A 13833-nucleotide genomic window follows, 5' to 3' on the forward strand; every position below is an offset into this window, starting at 1 on the left:
TTCCAATTTTAATTCGAAATGTTGTGGTTCTGAAGTTGTTTCCTAGCAATTATCGAGCTTAGTAAAGGTATAATTACGGGTGTCCATTTATAAAAAAAACAACTGTTTTCTTATAATTTGAAGAAAATATTTGTGACCTTTAGTAAGTTAATTAACAAAAGGAAAGAATTATTGTTTTAGTCTGCAACATCTAAACCCAGCTATCTAATCCCTCCAAACTCGGCCGGAATCTGGGAAAACCTCTCCAAGGGAAAATTAGCCCGTGTGTTCCTCCCACACAATCAGAAAACGGTTGAGGCTGTCATACCCCAAATGACCGTGAACGAATTATTACTCAGATGCTGTCGTAAAAGACGTTTGGATCCCAGAGATCATTTCATCCGGATCCGAGCTCCGGATCGAACCTGGGTTATCCCGTCTCCCAAGTCGACCCTGGAGAGTCTGAATTGTCAAGATATTGAAGTGTGTATAAAAGAGTATCATGCTGTTACTCTCAGCCGAGTTAAAGGTGAGAGGTTCGGAATTGAGTACGAAACAGTTGAGGAGCATTTCTGTGCTACGAATACAAAAGACAGCAATAGTTCGGCCAGTACGACTACCGGAACGACCACCGGGTATCCGAGGTTGTTTGTGAGGGACATTTTGCCTGGATCTATAGCCCAAAGTGGAGGTAAAATACCTGTTTTTTTTGTCTTCATGCTCGATAGTCATTAATAAGGAAAAGTTATGATTTTCTTGAATAACAAAATTAGCGGGCAAGGTGGTTTCTGCAACTGTTAAAAATCTGATTTGTTTCGGGAAAGGACACTAGTGAACTATAAAAAAGTTGTCAACTTATTTTTGAAAATTGTCAACTTATTCTTGTTTTTATTGATATAACTAAAAAAACCTAATAAAACTAGCAGCGTGTTTGGGAAAATCAATGGCGCTGTTGTGGCTAGGCCTGCTTGACTATAAACAGTTTGTTCACAAATAATTTGCTTGCCGGCTCTTATATACAAGATCGGTTTTACCTTTTGTATATAAGCGGCGAAATATTGTATTAAATATCGCTTGACTTCCTTTTCTCATTGTCAAAAACAACAAACATATTTTGTTGCCTCATATTGTATTTTGAAAGAAATTGTTCAATCTCGAATGTGCTTCAGTTAAGACTAGTCTATTGTTGACCTGTTTTGAGAGTAACTATAATTCCAATGTTTGGATTAGGTCTAGAGCCGGGAGACGAAATTCTTCAGATAAACAACCATATTGTTGGTAAACAGAACCCGCAACACGTTGACGATCTGTTGAAAGTGGACCTGTTGCATTTGGTCATTCGGAGTTTGAGACCCTCGACTGCCCCCTGTCCCCAATGCAAGGAGCACTTGGAACCGGATGGTCCCAATGTTTCACATTTCAAGCGATCTTCTTTCTGTACGTTGAAATTTTGGGGAAAAAATGCTTTTTCACGCTTAACTTCTCGAATTTTGCTTGATAAAAATTGCTGTCGTTCCGAATTCAGACCGCCACTAACTTAATGCAGGGAAATTTAGAAGTAAAAAAATAATCAACGGGCGCAAAAATTAGAAACTTGCGCCCTTTTTTATTTAATTTTACTCTAAACATATTTTTACTCTAATACTTAAGTTTTACTCTAAACCTTAGTAATGGTGTAAAGTAAGCTCTATAGATCTGTTGCAGATTGGGTGGTTATCTTGTAAGATCTTTCACGATGATGGGTAATCTTGGCAAATATAACAGTCTAATTATGGTTGGTGAATGATATCTGCCCAGACTGAAGCAGGCTACAATTAAGTTGACCCCTGCCTGTCATTTGAGAGCAATCCGTTCGACATTAGTTGTTTATTAATAGCCGCACAGCGATAGCTGGGGCTATTAATAGCCGCACAGCGATAGCTGGGGCTATTATTGGCCTTCTCTTGGTTTTTTTACGACTCGAAGAGGAGTATTGGTTTTCTCTCGGTTTTTTTTTTTACAGGAAGTAGATTTGTTCACGCGGCATTTTGACCTAAAACCGAAAGTGAGAAAACCTGTTTTGGTGAACAGATTTTCTCTAAGCGGGAGAAGTTTTTTGATCATGCGCTGCGTTTAGTGAATGACTTTTTGACTTTGAAAAGTAGTTTTTGACTGAATTGCCCTTATAGATGACCGTTTTTAGCCGTTTTTTCGTCTAAGTGGCCCAATTTTTTTGCTTTTAATTTGGTTTCTTGTAGAAATAAATTTTATTCGATACTATACTGAAATGTCAACCTCGGAAATTGATACCACAGTGTTTTGCAGAGCCTGAAAATGCGTTTCAAGTTGAAAATTGGCACATAATTCTTGATTTTTTAGTTAATTTTTGGCTTTTTTAATATTAATTTCTTCATTTTTGGATCTTTTAACCGTCTTTTTGTAAAAAAAATCAGTTAATATGGCAACTTCTCTTTGATAATTCCTATACTCAACGCCTCTTTCTACCTCGATGTAATTTTGTTTCATAAAATTGTACATATGCTAATCCGATTTTGGTTGTTTTTTTCCGATTTTCGACAGTTTTTCGTTTGTATTTTGGTTGTAATTGCTAGAAATAGTTTTTTTTTGTGCAACATGAGGGACTTTAATTTCGTTTCAATAAAAATTCAATCATTATTTGGTGTTAACTTTTGAGAAAACAGTTAAAACTTTTTCATAAATGCAGTCTTAACTTAAAAGTTCTTTGACCACTTTTTTTGCAAAATGTTTCAATGTTTCGTATTTATGAATTCTGCTTTTTCCTATTTTTTGTCTTCTTCAGGGGGATAGATCTTTGTGTCGGATGACGAGTTATCTTTTCTATGTCTTCAATGCTGAACAATGAAATGTATTCGTTTTCTTTAATTGAATTTTTTAAATTGATTTTCAACTTTCAAAAATCAAGAATGTCTTTTTGTTTCGGTGTTCCTTACATTGTGCCCATATTTACATTCTAGTTAGCTTCATTCTAGTTCTGTCCTGGCACCTACATTTATTTTCGGTATATTGATTTTTTCAGCTGTAAAAAATGAATGGTTTCTGCTTTTTCTTAGATTTTTGTCATTTATTTGGTTTCAATTGATTTCATTCAACATAAGGCAGTACTGAGAGTTTGATAGCAAGCTTTTTCCAAAATTTCTACTTATGACTAATTACTACAGCGTTCTTCTGGCCTTGGTATTAATTAAAACAATTTTTTGCCTTTGAATATTCTGCTGCTTATGTCTTTTCTATGATCAATTTTTATTTTCGTTTAGTATGAAATCATGTTGTCTAGCTTATGTAGAAGAAGGAACAGGTATATGTTGATTTTTGTCTTAATCGCATTGATTAGAAGTGTAATTATAGGTGTTTTCTGATTCTTAAATTTAAGCTTTCTTTTTTGAAAAGATTTAACTTAATTTCTAAGATTCATCTGCGGTTTGCTTTCGCGATCTTTTTCAGATTAGACTCATGAATTATTTGAGGGCTATTGATAACCTTGTCAGCTTTTTCGGACTATCAGGTTTTTGACCACCCTAATTATTTTGGATTTTTCAACGTTACCAAACGTTTTCAATAATATAAAATTTTGCTGCTTTTTCTTTCTCTTGTTGACAGTGGTTTAATTTTCACCAATTTTTAGAGCAGATCTGGGGAGGTAGTGAGTTAATGGTTTAATACAAAAGGTAGTGGCTTCCGTTGCAATTACAGTTTTGTTAGTGAAAATCTGACGCTTCGAGTCGCTTCCGGAATTCTTCCGGCTATGTTTTTTTTTTACCGGAAGTACTATTCGTTCAGACGCTGTTTTGACCTAAAAGCGAAAGTGAGAAAAATTGCCGTGTGAACTAATTTTTTCTGAGCGAGAGAAGTTTTTTGATCATGCGCTGCGTTTAGTGAATGACTTTTTGACTTTGAAAAGTAGTTTTTGACTGAATGGCACTTATAGATAACCGTTTTTAGCCGTTTTTTCGTCTAAGTGGCCCATTTTTTTTGCTTGTAATTTGATTTTATGTAGAAATGATTTTTATTCGATGCTATATTGAAGTGTAAACCTTGCAAATTAATAGCACAGTGTTTTGCAGAGCCTGAAAACGTGTTTCAAGTTCAAAATTGGCATAAATTTCTTGATTTTTTAATTAATTTTGGCTTTTTTTCTTATTGTTTTCTTCATTTTTGGATCTTTTAGCCGTCTTTCTTTCAAAAATCAGTCAATATGACAACTTCCCGTTGACAATTCATATACTCAATGCCTCTTTTTACCTCGATGTAATTTCGTTTTATAAAATTGTACATATGCTAATCCGATTTTGTTAGTTTTTTTCCTATTTTTCTCAGTTTTTTGTCTGTATTTTGGTTTTAATTACTAGAAATATTCTTTTTGTGCACCATGAGGGGCTTTCATTTCGTTTCAATAAAAACGTCAATATTTTTGTAGCATTAAATTTTTGAAAAACAGTTAAATTTTTTTATAAATGCAGTCCTAAAAATTTTTTGACCTTTTTTTGCAAAATGTTTCAATGTTTCGTATGTTTGGTTTCTGCTTTTTCTTTTTTTGATCTGTTCAGGAGGATAGATTTTGTCTCGCATGAATCGTTGTCTTTTCTATGTCTCGAATGCTGAAAAATGAAATGGTGTTAGTTTTTCTTGTTTTTTTAAATTTGATTTTTAAACTTTCAAAAATTTAAACTTTGATTTGAACTTTCAAAAATCAAGAATTAGTCTTTGTTACGGTGTTCCTTACATTGTGTCCATATTTTTCACATACTAGCTTGTATCCTTCTAGCTCTGTCCTGGCACCTACATTTATACTGGATATATTGATTTTTTCAGTTATTAACAAATTGAATGATTTCGGCTTTTTCCTAGATTTTCGTCATTTCTTTGGGTTGCAATTGATTTCATTCAACATAAGGCAGTACTAAGCCTTTTTCAGAATTTCCACTTATTAGTTTTTATTGTATTTTTTTCCGACCTTGGTATTGTTCTTAAACATTTTTTTGCCTTTAAATATTACTCTGTTGCTTTTATATGAATATTTTAATTTTTGAATTAGTTTGAAATCATGTTGTCTAGCATATATACAAGAAGAAAAAAGTATATGTTGTTTTTGTCTTAATTGCAGTGATGAGAAATCTAACTGTAGTAGTTTTCTGATTCTTAACTTTGAGCATTATTTTTTGAAAAATTTAATTTAATTTCTAAGTTATTATTATCTGCCGTTTGCTTTAGCAATCTTTTTGAGATTAGAATCATGAATTATTTGAGGGCAGTTGATAGCCCTGTCAGCTTTTTGAGACTATCAGTGTTTTGACTATCCTATTTATTTTGCGCTCATCCTTACCAAACATTGTCAATAATAAATATTTTTGCGGCATTTTGTTTCTCTTGGTGACAGTGGTTTAAATTTCAGATTTTTTTTATCAGACCGGGGGGGGGGGGGGGGGGTAATTAGTGTATGATTTATCAAAAAAGTTTATGGTTTCAGCTGCAATTAGTTTTTTGTCAAGTTTTTACGCTTCGAGTCGCTTCCGGAATTCTTCCGGCTATGTTTTTTATTTCGTCGTCATGATTTTTGTTACGACCATATGACGTCACAGCCACTTTTTGTTCATTCGTTCATGCAATTTCAACTGAATTGCATCATGTGTGACGTCATTTTTCGCTCTTAGTGCAGCGAGTTATTTGTTCATGCGCGTGATTAAATTTTTGGTCACACTTGACTTACCTCACTCTCAAAAATGACTTCTTCAATTTGAAATTGACTTTTATTTACTTTAATTGAAAGAGATAAGGTCAAATGGGTGTGTGTCACACTAAATGAAGGTTATTTGAGATCAGCTAATAGAGGCAACAATCACATATACAGATTTTTAATCAAAATATAACAGATCAGCCTTCAATGAAAAGACGAAATTTTTTTGGTCTGTCTTTTTTACTGTTTTTTTAGACTGTCGATCTACGAATCTATTGCGGCTATTTTCTGGCAATCTGCCAGCTATGTTGTTTATCAACTGCATCATTTCAACTTAATTTATCCGTTTCAGACGGGGAGGAAAATTTGATGCTGGGCGACAAGCGAAAGTCAAACTTCTCGGATAACTCAAACAACAGCAGCAGTGGAATCGCTTCAGGGTCAAATGCCAGTGCCTCGGGGGGAGTCTGCGAGTCGACCTCGTCCACCGGAAGCCAGTCGGGTGGTCAGAATTCCTCGACATTGACGGGATCCGGGAGCAGTGGCATCGTGGCAACTGCCAACAGTCAGGGTCAGGTGATGAAGGATGCGACGAGATTGGGATGTCTGATTCAGGAGCTGATATCAACTGAGGAGAATTATATCAAGGTACTTAATTTTTTGAAGTTTTTCGTATTTTTAGTTAATAAAACGCTTATTGCTTGAATGCTAGACGTATACCCGCAAATACGATAAGCTTTACATAGCTTACAATAGACGCTATGTACTGATTCAAATTAAACTTGACTAAATGAAGTTGCAGCTTGTTGGTTTTTAAATGCCCATTTTGACGCCAGGGAACTTTTCCATCATAGCCCCCGGTGAAATTATAGACCCCCCCACTGATAATCGGGATATTGCTCATATGCTTACCACGTTTTGGGTGGCTATAATGGGAAAGACTCGATGTCAGAACTATCTAAGGGTGATATAATGACTTTGTGTTTGATAATTTTGAGGCTGAAATAATGAATTGTTTTTGTGTTTCAGGACCTGAAATTTCTGATCGAGACTTATCTGGAGCCTCTGTTACAATGCAGCTTTCTAATTGATATCGAGGTAAGATATTTATTCACATTTTATTATTCAACTAACTAACTAACTAACAGTTAAAATGGTAATAATTCTTAAAATTTTTTGAACAATTGTTGCAATTTTTTGAAAGTTGGACAATTTTAACAACAATATAATAATTCTCTAGTAGAAATGCTGTCGGTAATAATGGCAATAATTGATCGTATTTACTAAAATCTTCAAAAATTTAAGCATGCTCTCTAATATAAAAACATTGTAGCCATTCTAGCTAGTCATGCTATCTTTTTGTTGCAAGTTTTTAGCAATGTTAATTATTAAATTGACAAATATTCAAAATTAGCAAATTCAGTTTAAGTTTTGTCAATTTTTCTGCAACCTTCACTTCTATGATAATGCAGTGGAATTTTGCAGTGTGATTTTGTTCTTCAGTTTTCTTAACACCCTCTTAGACTTTCTGACTAATAATGGATATTTCTCTAATCATCAGATAAGATAATCTGACAATATAAATCTGAACTAGGCATTTAACATAGATGGATTACGACTTAGATCATAAACCCGCAAAAGATAATGCAAAGATTTTCTAACCTGAAACCTATAAATTAAGATAAATCAGCGCTTTTCCCCCGTTCGTGGGGTGACATTTTGTCTAGCGATTTATCCTTGTGGTTAGTCAACTTGAAATTTCTGTGAAGTTTACAAAATGTAATGAAATTGCAGAACTTTTGGTTTAAGGTGAGTAATCCTATTCATTTAATTAATGCCCCCCCCCCCCCTTTATTCCCACATTTCCTGCTGTTCACAATATAACGGTTGATCCGACTGGTTTCCGAGGAAAAGTATCAAATTAACTTTGACTTCTACCAATGGTATATTGGGAGCTTGCTGTATTCAACACCGTCTCTATAAAATATTTGTCCCAAATTTTGATAACTTGATCAGAAAAAGTTGAATACATTTTTTAAAAGTTGATTGAAAAGGTGAAATTTTATTGGTAGTTTGCTGTCTTGAACATCATTTCACTAAAACTAATTTTGTACAAAGTTATGGCAAGTTGATTAAAAAGTGAGAAAAAATTTTGAAAAAAAATGTGTGGAAAGGTAAAATTCGGCTGGGCGCTTGATGTGTTTAACATTATGACGAAGGGGTGCTTCTATTTAAATATTTTGTTTTCACTCTAGTATCTTTGATTAAAATGCGGTTTCGAAGCTTTTTTATTCCAACGATTGATTTTAACACTTTCCATTCATTTCTCCCAATCATTTCAATGAATTTTTTTAATTGGAAGAAAAAATGCATTCAAGGGGTTATCCAATAGATTCATAATTGTTATTACAACATTTAATGAAATTCCTCTGAAAAATCGTTCCGAAAAAAGAAAAAGTTTAAACAAAATTTTGGCAACTTGATGAAAAAAATATTTTAAAAAAAGTTGATTGAAGAGCTAAAATTTTGTTGTGTTAGTATAAAATTTCAACAATGTATATCAATTTCAAAATGGTTTATGAAATTGAACATAATGAACTTTTTAAGTTGCACTTGAGAGACTGTAACTGGTATGATAATAAACCACGCCTTGTGAATGAACGAATTGATTTAAAACCTGGAAAATTATTATAAACTGTAAGTGCGAATTATTGACTGCTTGGCTGAAAATGCCGGATTTGTTTCATTTTCTGCTAAATAATTCAAATACCCTAAATATTCCACTTTTTGCTGACGGGAATTAACGTATTCTAGTTTAGTTACGAGGCTAATGATAAACTGAGTATTTTTGGGATTCTTACTAGGTTCTGAATGTCCAAAATTTATCAACCTCGACCTTCAGCTTAATTTTTTCATTTTAAAAAAAATTGCATAGTGATACTCTTTTTTTCAGCGCCATGTTTTTTACCCATAAATCAAATATTTCTTATTTGTAGAATAGAATATTTTTATCGTAGAAAAGAAACAAGTCCAGCTGGCCTTTCGATTTGTTAATATTATATCTTTGGTCAGCAGCGTCGTCAACATTTCACGAACTGAAAATGTGTTGTTCTTGTTTAGGTTGAAGCCGTGACCTCTAACGTGCAAGAAATCCTCTCGTTTCAAGAAAAGTTCTGCGGCGAGTTAAAAAGCTCTGTGGAGTTGGAACCCGAATATTGCAACTACCAGGACATTGTGCAGTTTAAAAGTATCCTGATCAAATTGAGCAATGCTTTCAAGTGTTACACGGACCACTTCAAACTCTACAGTGCTTTTTGTGCCAATCACAGCAAGGCACAGAGAGTCTTTGCCGAAGGTATTTCAACTTTTATTTCAGATCCATTTTAGAGCTTTCAAAACATCAACACCTACCCCCGCGTGCAATTTATGGCCAAAATTAATCATTATGCCTGTTCGTATAGCACGTTATACCCGCTACGGTATTTTTAATTTTTGAATTTACGGCCTAGGTTACTGTGGGTTATACGCGTTGTAATGGCTTATAATGCGAAGGGTGTTTTAAGGTAAAACATCCGGATTTTTGGCATCTGGTTTTCCCACATTGGAGTTCATCTGAGCAATCCGTCTCTTCTTTCAAATTGCAATTATCGCTTCGGAGAATCAAAATTTTTAACCATTGCTTAGCATATCATAAACGACCCAAAACTTTTGCCATTCTAACGACCCAATGTTCTAGCTGCCATATTTTAGCAGAAAAATTGTGATAATGTTTTATAATTTAACAGTGAAAGACGTGCCAGAGTTCAGAGACATGCTTGACCAGAAGAATCCGGAACAGGAACACAGTCGGTCACTTGAATCCTTTTTGATCAAACCAATTCAGCGAGTTCTCAAATACCCTCTCATACTTCGAGAGATCAAAACCATCGTCGGTGGAGGTTCTTCAACACCGTCGGCTTCAACGACCTCGGCTAGTGGAACGTCAGTCGCTGGATCCGACCAATCAGAGTGCACGAATGTGGCAATGGCGGCTGAGTTTGAGGGGTTGAGCAGTGCACTTAGGGCGATGGAGAACGTGGCCGAACATATCAATGATATGAAGAGGATTCACGAACAGTATGGACCGGTGTTTGAACAGCTAATTTCGGAGCAGGAGACCAAATATGTGAGTTTTTAGGCTTGAAAATAAGCCTTAAACTTCTCGTCGTTTTGTAAAAAAAATCAAATTGAGGTAGCTGACAATGTTAGAAGTGAACGAAAAATAGTAAACAACATGTCCACTAAATTTGAAAATAAAACAAAAAAAGTGAGAAAATTTCAACGTTGGTCGTTGAAACTTTTCGAGTTTTTCAAGTTTTATTTAGAATAATACCAATTTCATTTAGTAACAAGGTTTTTTTCATTCAAGCGCTTTCAAACTAAAGTTAGTTGGCGCCAATATTTGGTTATATTTGGTTCTTTAATATCGATCAGTAAACTCAGCGGTTATCTATTTTTTTAATATAATAGTTAAACAGTACATAATGAATTAAATCTCATTATAGCTGCGAAGCTGTAAGCTGAGCGAAGCTATATTGCGGTGCTCTTGGTTTTTACGACTCGAAGAGGAGTATTGATATTTTACAGGTATTTTTAGCAGAAAGCAAGTTTTTTCATGACTTGGATTTTGACTTCTTTCTATTCGAGCTTTTACCTCCGTTTTTGATTGTTGACTTCTGTTTTCGAACATTGGACTTTAACAATAGGTTAGTTTGTTATGTACAGCAATTGGTAACAGTCTGTAATTCGAGGTGAAGAGGTCAATTTGAGAAAATTTGATCCCATTTAACTACCTACCCCCCCCCCAAAAAATACCCCCCAACATACCTACCCCCCCCCCCAACGTACCTACCTCCCCCCCACACATCCCCAATGTACCAACCCCCAACCCCTCGTACCTACCTCTCCCCCCCGTACCTACCTATCCCCCCCCCCACGTACATACCTATCCCCCCGCAACGTACCTACCCTCCAGCCCACCTATCTTCACCCCCACCACCACCTACCTGCCCCCACCTACCAAACGCCCCCCCCCCAACACCAGCACCTACCCACACCCCTGAACTGAAAAAATTTTAACGCTTTTTATGTTATATTGCTCTACTTTTTTTTGTTATTTCTAATGTTTTTTTCGATATTCTGATTTTGGCCAATTAGGGTAGAGATTATTTTGCATGACGATTCGAGTCGTTTCCGGTATTCTACCGGCTATGTTTTTTGTTTCGTGGTCTGACGCTCTTTTTTCGTTTTACATTTGTTCACACAGCAAAGCTGAAAAGGTCAAATTTTCTGAATGACTTCTTCCTCTCACTAAGGGCATTTGCGCGCGTGACGTCATTTCTCACTCGCTTTAGCAAAAGTTTTTAGGTTATTTGCGTGATTAGATTTTGATCATAGGTGACTTACCCCACTCAATAAAATGACTTTTGCACTTTAAAACTTAAGTTTAGTTTGAATTTGTTCAAGGTCAAAAGAACTCATATGTGCCGTAAAGGTCCCTAGTAAGAGGCCTCTGCGGGATGAATTTCAACAAGCTTTATTAATTTATCGGTGAATGTTTTTTACCTAGTTGTTTGAGCGGCGTCAATTTTTTTTCAATTTAAATCTGTATCTGTTTCTATCTCTATTATATGTCACGCAGGTCTATTCTTTCGCAGCTATTCCGGCAATCTGCCGGCTATGTTTAATTTATTAAATTATCTCTTTGTTTAGATCCATGAATTGCCGATGGATGAGCTTTTGATGTACGGCTCTGCCTGCTGGGCAAATTGCCCTGATGAACTAGTCCCGAGAAAGTTACGTAACAACAATGCCGAAATTGACGTCATGATATTCGTGTTCAAACGAGCGGTCATCATTCTACCTGGTCTAAATTTGCTTCAAAACAAAGAAAAACAAAAGAAACGAAGATTAACTCTACCTGGACCTGAAAAGAACAAAACTAGCGAGCAGGAAGTCTGCAAAGTTAGGTCACTAATACCCGTTTCGACTATCAGTTTATGTAAGGAAAAGAAAGATGAACTTCCCAAGAAATTCCACTGGGAATTGATTTCGAGCAGGACCGAGTTCCATATTTGTAAGAATCAGCACTTCCAGATGTTGAGTCGAAGTGGCGAGACAAGAAGGCAGTTTGTGAGGGCGATTGTGAGGTGTGTTCATGACTTGATGAAGGCACAGCAGGAGATGACCAGGAATTTGACAACGTTGTCTAGGACGTCCAACGAAAGACGGATCCGAAGGTCCAAGTAAGTCATGCTGAAGTTTTCCAAGTTGAATAACTGAAAATTTTCTCTGCCAAACCCAAACACCCCCCCCCCCACCCCGGTGAACAGCGACGGTTAAACGCTTCTATTACGAGGGTATCCAAGTCATTATCAATACGAAAATATGCATTAGTTTTTTTGAAAACTTAAAAATTTAGCCTGGGGAGGAGGAAACAGATTCGAGAATCTTAAGCGTGGTAAAGTGAGCAATTAGGCAGTTTCTACTTAACCTTTTTCCGATTTGATTCGTTGCGACTATTAAAAAGTAAGACTCTCTGTACACAAATTGTTCAATTAATGGTTTGAGTTAAAGAGCTTGAGACCTATTTAAAAAGGTGAAGTTTGGTTATGTCAACGTTAAAAATAGATATCAGCCTATTTTTTTATTTATGGATTCAATTCTATTTGCCTTATTGTTTTTGCATTCTATTTTTTGTCATATATCAGAATGATAGTTCTTGAACATTGATACATTTTCAGCAGCCAACACTCGACCAGAAACCCTTACCAAAATAGATCCAGCAACGACTCTTCTAAAAACGACCAATCACAACATCACTACTCAAACAGCCAGAACAACCCAGATCCATCCAGTCAGAACCCTACAATTGACCCGCAGTCCAGACTTATCGCATCCACCCCACTTGAAAACCACCCCCCACCACAACACCAACATCATAACTACCCCCCTCACATCAGTAATCATCATCATCATCAACTTGACCTGGACGCCATGCCTCGTGCAATAATCCCCACTTACTACCCCCCTCTTACAGAGGGAACTGCCCAAGTAACTTTACCCTCACAACTGGGTTCCCACGTTCTAGTGTCATCACAAGACATCGCAGCGTCGGCCACAGCCCAAAATACCTCTGAACTCTCTCGAAAAGCCCAGGCGGACTCTGGTGTTTTTCTAGAAGAACCAGAACAACATTATGTCAATACCAGCAGCCCCAATTCCTCAACAATCCCAGATACAGCGCCCTTCATACCCCCGAGACCTATGAGCACGGTTCCCTACGGAGGGTTTTCTGTCAATTCTTCAACGTCGACGGCCGCGGCGCTTCTATCACCTTCGGAATTCAGAAACAGACCCTACAGTCCTATGAATAACTCAAATCGCAACAGTAGTCGGAATAATCAGCATCTTATACAAACATACAATACAGAATTTTCAAACTCAAGAACTTCAGCAGCTTAGAAAACAAAAAAAAATTCTCAGACTTTTTTTGCGATGTTTGAAGACTTTGAATCATTATTGTCTCTACCTTCTTCTGCTTTCATTCTTTATTCAAATTGAGAGCATTTAATTGCTTAAGAGCTTCTCAAACATATGTTTTATGCAGCTGTGCTGATTTTGCTGTTTTTCAGTGTTTTAGATTTGATTGACCATAATTTCATATTGCATAATTGTCGTCATTTTGGAATTTGTTTTTGTTGCATTAACAGACAAACAAACAACCAGCCATCAATTAATTCTCTAAATTAACAATTTTCACGTAAATTTTACTGAAAGTGCATGACGTAGTTTTATAAATCCCATTTGTATTAGATGGAGAGAAAGAAACAAACCAGAATTTTGAATTCAACTTAATGTCATAATTCTTTTCTCAATTAACCTTACTGTAGTCAAGTTTAGAAATTGAGATTTAACATTTGAGTAGGCATCAAATAGTTTTGGAGAACGAAGAAAATAGAATTTTTTTACAGGGTGACGTACAACTATGCCGACGTAAAACTAAGCCTTGAATTTATTCAACTTTTCACCCGATGACATTCTAAACCAATCAGATCACTTCAACTGAAATGAGCCCCCAAAAATTCTGAACCAATCACAATAAACTGGCGAGATTTTTGATT

At 35.8% G+C, this 13833-nt stretch overlaps 1 protein-coding gene across 8 annotated transcripts in view; it reads left to right on the forward strand.

The window, feature by feature from the left end:
* LOC142353189 (uncharacterized) overlaps nucleotides 1-13575 on the forward strand; it is a 137166-nt gene extending 123591 nt beyond the window's left edge. For all 8 annotated transcript variants that reach the window (XM_075405406.1, XM_075405413.1, XM_075405410.1 and 5 more), the window contains exons 16-23: nucleotides 181-670; nucleotides 1210-1416; nucleotides 6024-6319; nucleotides 6701-6769; nucleotides 8792-9026; nucleotides 9457-9836; nucleotides 11423-11955; nucleotides 12454-13575. In XM_075405406.1, the coding sequence (XP_075261521.1) occupies nucleotides 181-670; nucleotides 1210-1416; nucleotides 6024-6319; nucleotides 6701-6769; nucleotides 8792-9026; nucleotides 9457-9836; nucleotides 11423-11955; nucleotides 12454-13174 (2931 nt within the window). In that variant the 3' untranslated portion in view covers nucleotides 13175-13575. The remainder of the gene's footprint in view (nucleotides 1-180; nucleotides 671-1209; nucleotides 1417-6023; nucleotides 6320-6700; nucleotides 6770-8791; nucleotides 9027-9456; nucleotides 9837-11422; nucleotides 11956-12453) is intronic.
* The last annotated feature ends 258 nt before the right edge of the window (nucleotides 13576-13833 follow it).

Source organism: Convolutriloba macropyga, chromosome 14, assembly GCF_964194025.1.
Source record: "Convolutriloba macropyga chromosome 14, txConMacr16.3, whole genome shotgun sequence".
Classification (NCBI taxonomy): Eukaryota; Metazoa; Xenacoelomorpha; order Acoela; family Convolutidae; genus Convolutriloba; species Convolutriloba macropyga.